At 47.6% G+C, this 15,018-nt stretch overlaps 2 protein-coding genes across 6 annotated transcripts; both read right to left on the bottom strand.

The window, feature by feature from the left end:
- Positions 1-2: 2 nt before the first annotated feature.
- On the bottom strand, positions 3-14,995 carry LOC118363039 (SWI/SNF-related matrix-associated actin-dependent regulator of chromatin subfamily A member 5). The gene is made up of 23 exons (XM_052486788.1): positions 14,701-14,995; positions 13,733-13,843; positions 13,482-13,648; positions 13,242-13,342; positions 12,670-12,770; positions 12,271-12,450; positions 11,728-11,883; positions 11,438-11,569; positions 11,161-11,229; positions 10,751-10,860; positions 10,417-10,643; positions 10,072-10,193; positions 9,700-9,852; positions 9,322-9,454; positions 9,053-9,201; positions 8,627-8,854; positions 8,054-8,167; positions 7,631-7,753; positions 7,311-7,443; positions 7,024-7,142; positions 1,209-1,421; positions 927-1,040; positions 3-677 (listed from the first exon to the last, which is right to left on the bottom strand). Exons 1-23 carry the CDS (start codon positions 14,773-14,775, stop codon positions 609-611), a joined length of 3,099 nt encoding a protein of 1,032 aa, XP_052342748.1. The 5' UTR covers positions 14,776-14,995; the 3' UTR covers positions 3-608.
- LOC127913676 (neurogenic locus notch homolog protein 4-like) lies at positions 1,362-4,123 on the bottom strand. Of its 5 annotated transcripts, none has more exons than XM_052486793.1 (3): positions 3,945-4,123; positions 1,773-2,234; positions 1,362-1,507 (listed from the first exon to the last, which is right to left on the bottom strand). In XM_052486793.1, the coding sequence occupies exons 1-3, from the start codon at positions 4,105-4,107 to the stop codon at positions 1,494-1,496; spliced, it is 639 nt and encodes a 212-aa protein (XP_052342753.1). In that variant the 5' UTR covers positions 4,108-4,123; the 3' UTR covers positions 1,362-1,493. The 5 variants fall into 5 exon arrangements, with proteins under 5 accessions (XP_052342753.1, XP_052342752.1, XP_052342751.1 ...); XM_052486792.1 differs by having other exon boundaries at positions 3,846-4,123; XM_052486791.1 differs by lacking the exon at positions 3,945-4,123 and having other exon boundaries at positions 1,773-1,838; positions 2,037-2,779.
- Positions 14,996-15,018: the final 23 nt, after the last annotated feature.

Here is a 15,018-nt window from a genome sequence, read left to right on the forward strand (position 1 = left end):
ACTTATTTAAAAAAGGGGAAGTTTATTAGTGACACGTTCCAAAAATACATTTTCTACAATGTAGGTCGGTAACATAACAGAGTGGGAGGGGGGATAGATACAGGTATCGGTACATACAAGTATCGGTACAATCAAAGGAATGTGATAACATAACCAAAAGGCATAAATTAATCTCTCGTCACCTCAAGTACTAGTAAAAAAAGGGTAGAAAACTAAAACAACAAAAAGAAAATTCAACTAAATCAGCGCAGCTGCAGTATGTCAGTTAGTCCCTACTAGCAGGCCTGTGAATAGAAGGAATACAACAGGGAGAGGGGGATACCTAGTCAGTTGTATAACTCAAATGTCTCTTCCGCATTTAACCCAACCCCTCTGAATCAGAGAGGTGCGGGGGGCTGCCTTAAATCGACACTAAGAACATCGGTTCCCTCCTGGAATCTTCTAGATCGAACAACACGCTATAGTGAAGAAAAGTTCAGTCCTTTTGGGTTTTATACAGTAAATCATCATCATCATCATGTATCACCACGGTAACCCGTACAAAACAAACAGACGCTAAGACTACTATACTGCTGCCTGCCGCTGCCCTCATTGTGACCACCACCGCCTCACAGCTTTAGCTTTTTCCTGCGGCCTCCTCGCGGGTCTGGGGTCCCTTCTCCCTTACGCTTCTGAGCCTGAGGAAGTGTGGGGTGAAGAGGAAGACAGAAACGGAGTGTCAGCTCAAATGATCATAAAATTCATCACTTCATACAATAACGTCTGCTTACAATGGAATATTGGTTTAGACAAGACTATATAGTGGAAAAGAACATTGTGCGATATTGTTAGTGCCGTGTGTGTCTTCCTGCACAATGCACAGAGATAGAGGACTGCATGACCAGAGAATTCAGTGATGGGTAGGAAGTGGAGCGTTGTGGTCTTACAGAAGACTGACTCCGTGGTCCTTTCTTCTTCTTCTCTGCCTTCTCCCTCTCCTCCAGCTCCATGTTCTCTCGTTCAATCAGGGTGATCAGGGTGTTGCATCGCCTCTGGAGCTCCTACACACACACAAGTATACAACCACAACATGTGTAATGTTTTGAATGAATGGTTATCATGTTACTGAAGAAGTAAAAAGACACATTTCCATTTACAGGTTGTACTCTATTGATTCTACAACAAAGTTGTACTTAATTCCACCGTCGGCCCGGGGCCACTCCGCTCACCATGGCGGTCCTGGACTTGAGGAACCAGTCGAAGCGAAACTGGGGCGAGTTGCGGATGCACTGACGCAGCTCGTCGTAGACTGACTCCTTTTCGAAGCCCAGCTTGTGCAGCATGCAAATGAGGAAGCGGTCCTCCTCCTCCGTGTAGTTCTTCCCCTTGTTGGTGCCGTACGAGATCCTCAACTGGTGGAACGGCGCCTTGTAGCGACCAATCTACAACGAGGGAGAGAAAATATGTCCTTCAGGGTGTATGGTAAGCCTCTGGTAGACATGATCAGACACCAGCTACAGACACATACCTTCATAAGGGTTGGGAGTGCCCAGACACATACCTTCATAAGGGTTGGGAGTGCCCCAGACACATACCTTCATAAGGGTTGGGAGTGCCCAGACACATACCTTCATAAGGGTTGGGAGTGGCCAGACACATACCTTCATAAGGGTTGGGAGTGCCCAGACACATACCTTCATAAGGGTTGGGAGTGCCCAGACACATACCTTCATAAGGGTTGGGAGTGCCCAGACACATACCTTCATAAGGGTTGGGAGTGCCCAGACACATACCTTCATAAGGGTTGGGAGTGCCCAGACACATACCTTCATAAGGGTTGGGAGTGGCCAGACACATACCTTCATAAGGGTTGGGAGTGGCCAGACACATACCTTCATAAGGGTTGGGAGTGGCCAGACACATACCTTCATAAGGGTTGGGAGTGCCCAGACACATACCTTCATAAGGGTTGGGAGTGCCCAGACACATACCTTCATAAGGGTTGGGAGTGCCCAGACACATACCTTCATAAGGGTTGGGAGTGCCCAGACACATACCTTCATAAGGGTTGGGAGTGGCCAGACACATACCTTCATAAGGGTTGGGAGTGCCCAGACACATACCTTCATAAGGGTTGGGAGTGCCCAGACACATACCTTCATAAGGGTTGGGAGTGCCCAGACACATACCTTCATAAGGGTTGGGAGTGCCCAGACACATACCTTCATAAGGGTTGGGAGTGGCCAGACACATACCTTCATAAGGGTTGGGAGTGGCCAGACACATACCTTCATAAGGGTTGGGAGTGGCCAGACACATACCTTCATAAGGGTTGGGAGTGGCCAGACACATACCTTCATAAGGGTTGGGAGTGGCCAGACACATACCTTCATAAGGGTTGGGAGTGGCCAGACACATACCTTCATAAGGGTTGGGAGTGGCCAGACACATACCTTCATAAGGGTTGGGAGTGCCCAGACACATACCTTCATAAGGGTTGGGAGTGCCCAGACACATACCTTCATAAGGGTTGGGAGTGCCCAGACACATACCTTCATAAGGGTTGGGAGTGCCCAGACACATACCTTCATAAGGGTTGGGAGTGCCCAGACACATACCTTCATAAGGGTTGGGAGTGCCCAGACACATACCTTCATAAGGATTGGGAGTGCCCAGACACATACCTTCATAAGGATTGGGAGTGCCCAGACACATACCTTCATAAGGGTTGGGAGTGCCCAGACACATACCTTCATAAGGATTGGGAGTGCCCAGACACATACCTTCATAAGGGTTGGGAGTGCCCAGACACATACCTTCATAAGGGTTGGGAGTGCCCAGACACATACCTTCATAAGGTTGGGAGTGCCCAGACACATACCTTCATAAGGATTGGGAGTGCCCAGACACATACCTTCATAAGGGTTGGGAGTGCCCAGACACATACCTTCATAAGGGTTGGGAGTGCCCAGACACATACCTTCATAAGGGTTGGGAGTGCCCAGACACATACCTTCATAAGGATTGGGAGTGCCCAGACACATACCTTCATAAGGATTTGCCCAGACACATACCTTCATAAGGGTTGGGAGTGCCCAGACACATACCTTCATAAGGGTTGGGAGTGCCCAGACACATACCTTCATAAGGATTGGGAGTGCCCAGACACATACCTTCATAAGGGTTGGGAGTGCCCAGACACATACCTTCATAAGGGTTGGGAGTGCCCAGACACATACCTTCATAAGGATTGGGAGTGCCCAGACACATACCTTCATAAGGGTTGGGAGTGCCCAGACACATACCTTCATAAGGGTTGGGAGTGCCCAGACACATACCTTCATAAGGGTTGGGAGTGCCCAGACACATACCTTCATAAGGGTTGGGAGTGCCCAGACACATACCTTCATAAGGGTTGGGAGTGCCCAGACACATACCTTCATAAGGGTTGGGAGTGCCCAGACACATACCTTCATAAGGGTTGGGAGTGCCCAGACACATACCTTCATAAGGGTTGGGAGTGCCCAGACACATACCTTCATAAGGGTTGGGAGTGCCCAGACACATACCTTCATAAGGATTGGGAGTGCCCAGACACATACCTTCATAAGGATTGGGAGTGCCCAGACACATACTTTCATAAGGGTTGGGAGTGCCCAGACACATACCTTCATAAGGGTTGGGAGTGCCCAGACACATACCTTCATAAGGGTTGGGAGTGCCCAGACACATACCTTCATAAGGGTTGGGAGTGCCCAGACACATACCTTCATAAGGGTTGGGAGTGCCCAGACACATACCTTCATAAGGGTTGGGAGTGCCCAGACACATACCTTCATAAGGGTTGGGAGTGCCCAGACACATACCTTCATAAGGGTTGGGAGTGGCCAGACACATACCTTCATAAGGGTTGGGAGTGCCCAGACACATACCTTCATAAGGGTTGGGAGTGCCCAGACACATACCTTCATAAGGGTTGGGAGTGGCCAGACACATACCTTCATAAGGGTTGGGAGTGCCCAGACACATACCTTCATAAGGGTTGGGAGTGCCCAGACACATACCTTCATAAGGGTTGGGAGTGCCCAGACACATACCTTCATAAGGGTTGGGAGTGGCCAGACACATACCTTCATAAGGGTTGGGAGTGCCCAGACACATACCTTCATAAGGGTTGGGAGTGGCCAGACACATACTTCATAAGGGTTTCATAAGGGTTGGGAGTGCCCAGACACATACCTTCATAAGGGTTGGGAGTGCCCAGACACATACCTTCATAAGGGTTGGGAGTGCCCAGACACATACCTTCATAAGGGTTGGGAGTGCCCAGACACATACCTTCATAAGGGTTGGGAGTGCCCAGACACATACCTTCATAAGGGTTGGGAGTGCCCAGACACATACCTTCATAAGGGTTGGGAGTGGCCAGACACATACCTTCATAAGGGTTGGGAGTGGCCAGACACATACCTTCATAAGGGTTGGGAGTGGCCAGACACATACCTTCATAAGGGTTGGGAGTGGCCAGACACATACCTTCATAAAGTGGCCAGACACATACCTTCATAAGGGTTGGGAGTGCCCAGACACATACCTTCATAAGGGTTGGGAGGGTGCCCAGACACATACCTTCATAAGGGTTGGGAGTGCCCAGACACATACCTTCATAAGGGTTGGGAGTGCCCAGACACATACCTTCATAAGGGTTGGGAGTGCCCAGACACATACCTTCATAAGGGTTGGGAGTGCCCAGACACATACCTTCATAAGGGTTGGGAGTGGCCAGACACATACCTTCATAAGGGTTGGGAGTGGCCAGACACATACCTTCATAAGGGTTGGGAGTGGCCAGACACATACCTTCATAAGGGTTGGGAGTGGCCAGACACATACCTTCATAAGGGTTCATAAGGGTTGGGAGTGGCCAGACACATACCTTCATAAGGGTTGGGAGTGGCCAGACACATACCTTCATAAGGGTTGGGAGTGGCCAGACACATACCTTCATAAGGGTTGGGAGTGGCCAGACACATACCTTCATAAGGGTTGGGAGTGCCCAGACACATACCTTCATAAGGGTTGGGAGTGCCCAGACACATACCTTCATAAGGGTTGGGAGTGCCCAGACACATACCTTCATAAGGGTTGGGAGTGCCCAGACACATACCTTCATAAGGGTTGGGAGTGCCCAGACACATACCTTCATAAGGGTTGGGAGTGCCCAGACACATACCTTCATAAGGGTTGGGAGTGCCCAGGCTTCAGTTGGGAGTGCCCAGACACATACCTTCATAAGGGTTGGGAGTGCCAGACACATACCTTCATAAGGGTTGGGAGTGGCCAGACACATACCTTCATAAGGGTTGGGAGTGGCCAGACACATACCTTCATAAGGGTTGGGAGTGCCCAGACACATACCTTCATAAGGGTTGGGAGTGGCCAGACACATACCTTCATAAGGGTTGGGAGTGGCCAGACACATACCTTCATAAGGGTTGGGAGTGGCCAGACACATACCTTCATAACACAGTGGCCAGACACATACCTTCATAAGGGTTGGGAGTGCCCAGACACATACCTTCATAAGGGTTGGGAGTGCCCAGACACATACCTTCATAAGGGTTGGGAGTGCCCAGACACATACCTTCATAAGGGTTGGGAGTGCCCAGACACATACCTTCATAAGGGTTGGGAGTGCCCAGACACATACCTTCATAAGGGTTGGGAGTGCCCAGACACATACCTTCATAAGGGTTGGGAGTGCCCAGACACATACCTTCATAAGGGTTGGGAGTGCCCAGACACATACCTTCATAAGGGTTGGGAGTGCCCAGACACATACCTTCATAAGGGTTGGGAGTGCCCAGACACATACCTTCATAAGGGTTGGGAGTGCCCAGACACATACCTTCATAAGGGTTGGGAGTGCCCAGACACATACCTTCATAAGGGTTGGGAGTGCCCAGACACATACCTTCATAAGGGTTGGGAGTGCCCAGACACATACCTTCAGACACATACCTTCATAAGGGTTGGGAGTGCCCAGACACATACCTTCATAAGGGTTGGGAGTGCCCAGACACATACCTTCAGACACATACCTTCATAAGGGTTGGGAGTGCCCAGACACATACCTTCATAAGGGTTGGGAGTGCCCAGACACATACCTTCATAAGGGTTGGGAGTGCCCAGACACATACCTTCATAAGGGTTGGGAGTGCCCAGACACATACCTTCATAAGGGTTGGGAGTGCCCAGACACATACCTTCATAAGGGTTGGGAGTGCCCAGACACATACCTTCATAAGGGTTGGGAGTGCCCAGACACATACCTTCATAAGGGTTGGGAGTGCCCAGACACATACCTTCATAAGGGTTGGGAGTGCCCAGACACATACCTTCATAAGGGTTGGGAGTGCCCAGACACATACCTTCATAAGGGTTGGGAGTGCCCAGACACATACCTTCATAAGGGTTGGGAGTGCCCAGACACATACCTTCATAAGGGTTGGGAGTGCCCAGACACATACCTTCATAAGGGTTGGGAGTGCCCAGACACATACCTTCATAAGGGTTGGGAGTGCCCAGACACATACCTTCATAAGGGTTGGGAGTGCCCAGACACATACCTTCATAAGGGTTGGGAGTGCCCAGACACATACCTTCATAAGGGTTGGGAGTGGCCAGACACATACCTTCATAAGGGTTGTGCCCAGACACATACCTTCATAAGGGTTGGGAGTGCCCAGACACATACCTTCATAAGGGTTGGGAGTGCCCAGACACATACCTTCATAAGGGTTGGGAGTGCCCAGACACATACCTTCATAAGGGTTGGGAGTGGCCAGACACATACCTTCATAAGGGTTGGGAGTGGCCAGACACATACCTTCATAAGGGTTGGGAGTGGCCAGACACATACCTTCATAAGGGTTGGGAGTGGCCAGAGGTTTTCACAACTGTATCGATCATCTGATCAAAATAAAAAGGTCTTGGCTCCCCAATGTTGTTCTTGTTAACGATGACCTCACTGAAATGGCTTACCTTTGTGTCCAGTGCTTTCTTGATGCTGATCCTCCTCTGGATGCGGGCCTCTCCCCTCTCGATCTGAGCCATGATCTTCTCAATGTCCTGCAGCTCGTTGCAGCGCTCCCAGAACACAGCTGTGTGTACACACACACACACACACACACACACACACATTTAGATCATAATACTCTAGATCTCGGTCATACACTTGGGAGTAATGTCCACTAGCTATATAAGAAGAAGATTCAGATATTTTTCTTTTCAAATTGCGGAAATGTAAGGATTTTTTTTTCTTTTCTTACCGGAATATTCCATGACTTCCTCTGGGGTTTTGCCCTCCACCTCTCTGGCGATGTTCTCGATGTCGTCTCTCCCCCACTTCTCATTGGCTTTGATGAACTGGTTAAAGTCACGCTTGTTCCAGATGGTGAAGCCCTGTGGAGAGATCGATGACAGTTTGTAACGACACAAGCCACAAATGCTAACATTTGTCTCTAGTTTGTAGTTGAAGCCATTAAAGAGTATCTCAACTGAACTACATGTAGTTCTATAAATATGACAGAGTAGGGCCCTATGATGAATGTCTAGTGTTTAAGTTTGAGGTCTTGTTTCAGCCAATTACCTGTGAGAGGAGGTTCTCCTTCTCCTCCAGCTCCTCCTCTGATAGGCCCTCGGCCTCGTCAATCTTGGCCTGCTCCTCCTTCTGGTGCTGGGCCGAGTTGGGCAGTTCTGGGTTACGAGGAACCTGGAGAGATAATGTATATCACATATACACTTAAACACTCAACAGATACATCCCATTCTAAATCAAAACGACTGTGTTGGTTTGAAACTGCACAGCGGAGATCCAAAATGTCCGCCGTCTGATGGAACATTATCACACTAACGGCGTCATAATTGACCACAGAGGAGGCTGGTGAGGGGAGGACGGCTCAAACACATATACACCATTCCAGCCATTAGTATGAGCCCATCATTCGATTTTAAGTGGCACCTACCATCACTGATGTACAAACAGTTACACTAGTAACAGTACATGTTGTACCTTGTAGCCGATAGTCTTCCTGTAGAATAGGATCTCTTTCTCCAGCAGTTCAAACAGCCTTGGGGGGAAGAACTGGAAGTCCTGCACATTGGGCTGCTTAGGTGGACGAGGAGCCTGGAAGAGGAGAACAGCAGTTTTAGTCATGGAGAAAGATGGCCTGGAAGAGGAGAACAGCAGTTTTAGTCATGGAGAAAGATGGTCTGGAAGAGGAGAACAGCAGTTTTAGTCATGGAGAAAGATGATCTGGAAGAGGAGAACAGCAGTTTTAGTCATGGAGAAAGATGGTCTGGAAGAGGAGAACAGCAGTTTTAGTCATGGAGAAAGATGATCTGGAAGAGGAGAACAGCAGTTTTAGTCATGGAGAAAGATGGTCTGGAAGAGGAGAACAGCAGTTTTAGTCATGGAGAAAGATGATCTGGAAGAGGAGAACAGCAGTTTTAGTCATGGAGAAAGATGGTCTGGAAGAGGAGAACAGCAGTTTTAGTCATGGAGAAAGATGGTCTGATTCATTCCACACAGCTATCCCAGTGGCGTGTGTATACATAGCCAGAGGCCGGCGGTAGTGAGGCTTACCTTGGGTGCTTTAGGCTCGCTGACACGCAGGGCCTCTCTGAAGTAGGCATCCACTGCGTAGTTGGCCTTCCTTTCTCTCTTGGGTGGCTCGATCCAGTTGGTGACCACCTTCTTCTTCTCCCTGTAGTCCTCTCCTTCGAAGGTGTACACACTGTTGTCGGACTCCATGGTGAAGTTCCTCAGGGAGCTCTCGCCCATGGTGTTCATCTTCTCCTTCAACTCCATGGTCTGTCAGATACAAACACACAGCAAAGCGTTAGCATCTAGCTACACATTGCTAATGTGTTTGGCCTCTAGATACTGCCATATCAACCCACATATAGCAATGCTAATGCTATCACATATTATATAAATAATCTGAGTGCAGATAAATGCTAATGCTAGGCCCAATGCTAGCGCTAGGCCCTTGTCCGTCTGTGTTCTGACCTTCTTCTCGCCTCGCTCCAGGATCTCGTCGATGTCATCGTCGGTGATGTCGCTCTCCTTGGAGGCGAAGACGTGCGTGGCGCCGTGCCGGATGATAGACAGCATCTCGTCCTTCCCCAGCTTGTTGGCATTGGGATCTACTAGCCTTCCTGCAGAACAGACACAGTAGACACAGACAAGTCAGCCAGTTGCATTGCCAAGGCATTGACTTCAATAGCGTAGGTTTGAAACTGGGAAGAGGAGATTCTAAATGGCCACCGGTGCAGTACCTTGCTGGATGACGATGGAGTCCAGTTGGAGCTTCATCTCGGCTCGCTCCACGATCCTCTCCTCTACTGTGTTTTCCGTGATGAAACGGAACACGCGCACCTGCTTCTTTTGACCAATCCTGTGAGCTCGGTCCTGAGAAGAAAAGTTAAATGAACCACTCAGGTAAGTGTCTAACAGTTACCAGGTAGAAGCATATTGATCAATTAAGTTACTGATGAGAGATTCTATTGAATGTAAACTCACTTGTTGTGATATGATTCAAACTAGGGGGTATTGAACATGTTAAATCTGTAGGGCAAATTCCAATTAAAGTAATAGTAAAATGTAATGTAAAAGACTAATTAGTCCACTAACGTGGGTGAATGAGAGGTACTGACCATGGCCTGTAGGTCGACCTGAGGGTTCCAGTCTGAGTCGTAGAGGATGACCACGTCAGCTGTGGCCAGGTTAATACCCAGCCCTCCGGCCCTGGTGCTCAACATGAAGATGAACTTAGGGCTGTCCTCCTCATTGTACGCGTTGATGGAGATCTAGAGGAAAATGGGAAATGTAGTGTTAAATGAAGTGTGTTCAAACTGCAACGAGTTAAATTGTTTGAATTTACAAGCCATTTATTAGCCTGGTCCCAGATCTGCGTGTGCTGCCCTGCCAAATCCTATGGTCAATGTCACACCAAGGCAGCACAAACAGATCTGGGACCAGGGTAATAAGCCAGTGCCGTTAATGAGATCCAGGAGTGGGAGTCATACCTGTCTCTCCTCGTGGGGAGTCTGTCCGTCCAGGCGACAGTAGCCGAAGTTGCGCCACATGCAGTAGTCCTCCAAGATGTCCAGCATCCTGGTCATCTGGCTGAAGATCAGCACACGGGAGCCTGGGAGAGGGAGGGTTGTTCAAAATGGCCGCCAATTAATCATCCACCATGCCTACACTGCTGCAACTTTAACATAGTAGTTTGAATCACAAAAAGTCTGAAATAGCCTTTACACAACACGGTCTCCATATCAACTTTAAAGTTGGGCCACAGGGCCATCAAACAGGCCATAAAAAAAACAATTTGGTAACTGGTCTTAGAGGGGAGTCTTTCGTCCACCCACCCTGAGCCTTCATCTTGGGCAGCAGCTTGTCAAGGACGGCCATCTTGCCGCTGTTGACGGCCAGGTGCAGGTCGGTGGTGTAAGGCGGGCCGGGCTCGGCCCCATCAAACAGGTACGGGTGGTTGCAGCACTTCCTCAGCTGCATCAAGACGTTGAGCAGGCGCATCTTGTCCATCTTCCCTGCAGAGTTCAGGATGTCTATGTCCTTCATCAGGATCTTGGTGTACCTGAGGAGAGACGGGACAGTGTTTTCAAAAGCACGTTATAGTGCATGGGGCTGAAGAATTTGTTTGGCAGGGAAAGGGCATACGTTGACTGTGTGTGGGCTACTCACCATTCTCTCTGCATCTTACTCAGCCCCACGTACATCTTGATCTCTTTCTTAGGCAGCAGAGACTTCTCCACCTCATTCTTGATACGACGCAGCAGGAAAGGACGCAGTACCTACACACATGTACACAGAGAGAGAAGAACCAATGAAAGGTAAGGGAAGGCCCCATAACACTATTTGATAAAAACCTACATGGATACATGTTTAGTTCATTAGGATCCCCATTAGCTGTTGAACATGCAGCAGATACTCTTCCTGGATCCACAAAAAAACAGTTATAGACAAGAACAACACAAGATGTTACACATTGTAAGGCACCAAGAGACAAAAATACTATTTACTCACTATTCATATGTACACAGTACACATTCATACAGTACAGTTAAATGTAAGGAAGTGTTTCAGATACTTACAGTGTGAAGACGTTCCACCAACTTCTGATCCCCCAGGCAGTTGTTGGTGTCAAACCATGAGTCAAAGTCCTTCGAGAGAAAAACAAAAAGGTTAAATCAATCCATATTTTCGGGGCCCTTTAAATAAGTGAAAAATAGAGAATATTGTTATTTCCACTGAGTGTTATTAAGCCTAAATTCCTAAACTGTAGTATTAATGGAGGGCAATTGTCTGTGTGTTCAACAATTTGTTCCCCCCGGGTACATTACAGTTCATCCTGTTTTATCTGCCTCTTACCTCTGAGGAGTTGAAGACGTCTGGCAGCAGGAAGTTGAGCAGGGCCCAGAGCTCGTGGAGGTTGTTCTGCAGTGGAGTGCCGGTTAGCAGCAGACGGTTGGTGGTCTTGAATTCACGCACTATCTCAGACAGCTACAGTACAAACATACACGGGTCAGACAAACCATCTAAGAGTCTTTTGTGAGTTGAGCTCATTGATGTTTTGTTAGTGTATATACACATTTTAAATCACATATTTACATTTTATCAAATATGTATACAGTGTGTGTCAACTTTAGAAGCTACCCAACCTTTGACTTCTCGTTCTTGATCCTGTGGGCCTCGTCGATGACCAGGTACCTCCAGTTAAACTTCTTGAACACAGCCTTCTCTATGATGAGCATCTCGTAAGAGGTGACACACACATCCCACTCCCCTGGCAGCAGCACATCTCTGATCAGGGCATTCTGGGGGGAAAAAAATAGGGTGGAGATACAGGGTTATCGGTGGGCACAAGACCAAAGCCCCAGCAACATCACCAGTCTAACGCGCAGCAACTGCTGTAGTACAAGTTATTGAAAAATGACTGCCTTGCATTGGTTTGCATTATGCAGAATATCCATTTATGTCACAGGAAATCTACGTGTTACGTTTTCAGTTGCAGACGGAGAGAGAGATTAACTGACTATTTCCATGACAACATTTCTTCCCATATGGAGCATTTGAAAACACATAAGCCTCAACACTGTCCCACAGTCACCACCTAATGCTTTCCAGCTGATCTACCGCAATCAACATGCCCTGTTCATTTTACATCAGAGAATTCATGTGGTCTGCTGCTGCTCATAGCTCACCCTCTGCTCTCGGTCTCCGATGAGGCAGACTGCTTTGAGGGAGGGGACCCAACGTTTGAACTCGTTCATCCAGTTGTACAGGGTCGACTTGGGCACCAGCACCATGTGGGGCCCGGGGATGCTCCTGTAGTGCTTCATGTACCCCAGCAGAGAGATGGTCTGCAGGGTCTTACCCAAACCCTGAAGGACAACAGGCAAGGTGAGAGTATATATAAAAATAAAACACAATCATTTGAATACCAATTTTTAGCATGAATGGGTATTTGGATGCTGTTAATGCTGTAGTCCAGGAGTAATCTTCATGAGTCTCACACACACACACACACACAGACCAAGAGATATGCATGTACTACCGGAATACAAAAATATTTTTCACTTTAGTTTGAAACAAGAACCTACCATTTCATCAGCAAGGATCCCGTTGATTCCGTTCTCGTACAGAGAGATGAGCCAGTTCAGACCACGGACCTGGTAGTCTCTCATTGTACCCCCTTTTACAACTGTTGGGAGATAGATACAGCACAACATACTCAGTATTGCACAAGTTTGAGATACTTCCCATTCAGATATGGACTATAGTAGTCCCGGTCAGAACTTTGCTACATTAAAGATGCACTATGCAGCAGCCATTTCCTGTTTGCTAAAATTCTAATAGTTCACCTAATTTCAGTCAGTGACAAAACAAGCAAGTTTAGTGTAGAGAATCTTTGTACTATCTAAACCGTTGTGAAATGTATTTTCCATAACTAAAACATTTTGTATTTTCAGCTGTTTGAATCTGGTGTACAAAACCGAAAGTAAAAGATGCTAAACTTAACCACGGATAGCATAGAAAATGAGAACCTAGAACAGATATACCGCATCTTAGACTTTCTTTCAATGAGAAGGACAGATCTATAACAGAATTTGGTCGGGTCGCCCAAGAAGCTATATATTGTAGCTCTAATAAGTAAAACCATGTGACTGCTTACAGGAGGGAGATTCGTCGAAGCGGGTGCAGACGTTGGTGGTCTTGCTGCTTTCGCTCAGCAGCTCTTCATCCTCTTCCTGCTCTGTGCGACGATGACGGTTACTGTCAAAGAGAGAAAGGGGTACCCGCAATTCATCAGAGACAGCATATCAAATGCCCCACACGTACACCCAATGTATTCCCACGGAAGACTGACGAATCATCGGGTCAAGTTCTTCTGCGTGTTGTGTTGTATACTCACTCGCCGACCGAGAGGAGATTCTGTTTCTCGTCCTTCTTGACACGAGGGCGCCCTGGCTTCATCTTGAGCGGGGAGGTGGGGGTCTTCTGGGCCGCAGGTTGGATGAAATGGGCAAACACCTCTGTCTGCTTCAGTAGGTACTCAAATCTGTTGGTCCGGTCTGATGCCTACACACAGAAAAGCAGTGAAACTTTGTGAGCTACAAATTACATATTAAAACTGTAAATGAACATCTAGCAGTGTGCCATTACCACTTTCTCCTCATAGGCTGGCGCTGTAGATGAAGAGGGGTCCTCATCTTGGGCATCCTGTCCGGCTTCAGAAGACTCCTCCTTGCTGGCCTCTGACACATCATCCTTTTCCTGGAAAAGAGGAATGCAATGCCACTTTCAAAACAACTGGGAACTCAGAAATCTCAGACTTCCGACCGACCCAAGAGCCTTCAAGATTGGGGAACTCCAAAAAAAAAAAACGAAGAAAAAAAACATTTGACTGGGAAAAATATTTTGAATTCCAAGTTGGAAACTTGGGCATCTTTCTAGGGCAGTGTTTCCCAACCCTGGTCCTCGATTACCCCCAACAGTACACCTTTTTATTGTAACCCTGGTCAAGCATACCTGGTTCAACTTGTCAACAAGCCCTAAATGAGTTGGATGAGGTGTGTTTGTCAAGGGGCTACAACAACGAATCTGTTGGCGGGTACACGAGGACCAGGTTCGGGAAAAACTGCTCTAGAACTCCGACTTCCCAACCTGAAGATCACTGACGTCACGACTTGACTGGGATTTCCCAGTTGTCTTAATGTGAGATAAGCTGCACAAGTATACAGAGGATCGAATGCAGCGTCAAACAGATGTAAACAACTGCTACAATTGTATAGAAACCCTTGATGCGTATTCAAATAAAGTGTATCAGGTGTAACGTTAGCTAGCATAGTTAGATGAGTGTTTATTAAACAGCCTAGCTGATAGCTCTACTATACAGTACTGCGAGACACACTCTCCGGGAAGATGGGTCGGAGCTGTTGATTAACGTTAGCTAACGACGCTAATGCTAGCTAGCTAAACAACTCGAGCTAGCAAAGACAAAGTTTGAGATGGCTCGCTTTGGAAGTGACAAATGACATATGGTTGATTTTAGCATAATCTAAAAGTTGTTGAGCCATTTTTTCTAATGATGGGCTCAGAATTTGTATTATTATTATTTTGTTCAGGCTCACCTCCACTCCTCCGGTTTCTTCAAGTTCAACTGCTTGCTCTTCCCGCAGCTCCACGCCGTTTCCAGTCTCGGACATTGCTACCGAATTTCTTCCTCGATTTAAATCGATCGTCTGTTTATTCGATTACTTCGTCCGCCTATAAATGGCAGATATGGTTTTCAAAAGCTTTATTTCAGAAAATACGCTGCTATTGTCCTACTGTTTATTATGAAAGAGACTGGCTGGCTACAAGTGATTCATTCGCTAGCTTCCTTTCCCCGCTACCCGCGTTCTCAAAGGTTCCGCTTTGTCTCGCGATACTTTGTTAGCGAGGCCGCG

Source organism: Oncorhynchus keta, chromosome 29 (assembly GCF_023373465.1).
Source record: "Oncorhynchus keta strain PuntledgeMale-10-30-2019 chromosome 29, Oket_V2, whole genome shotgun sequence".
Lineage (NCBI taxonomy): Eukaryota > Metazoa > Chordata > Actinopteri > Salmoniformes > Salmonidae > Oncorhynchus > Oncorhynchus keta.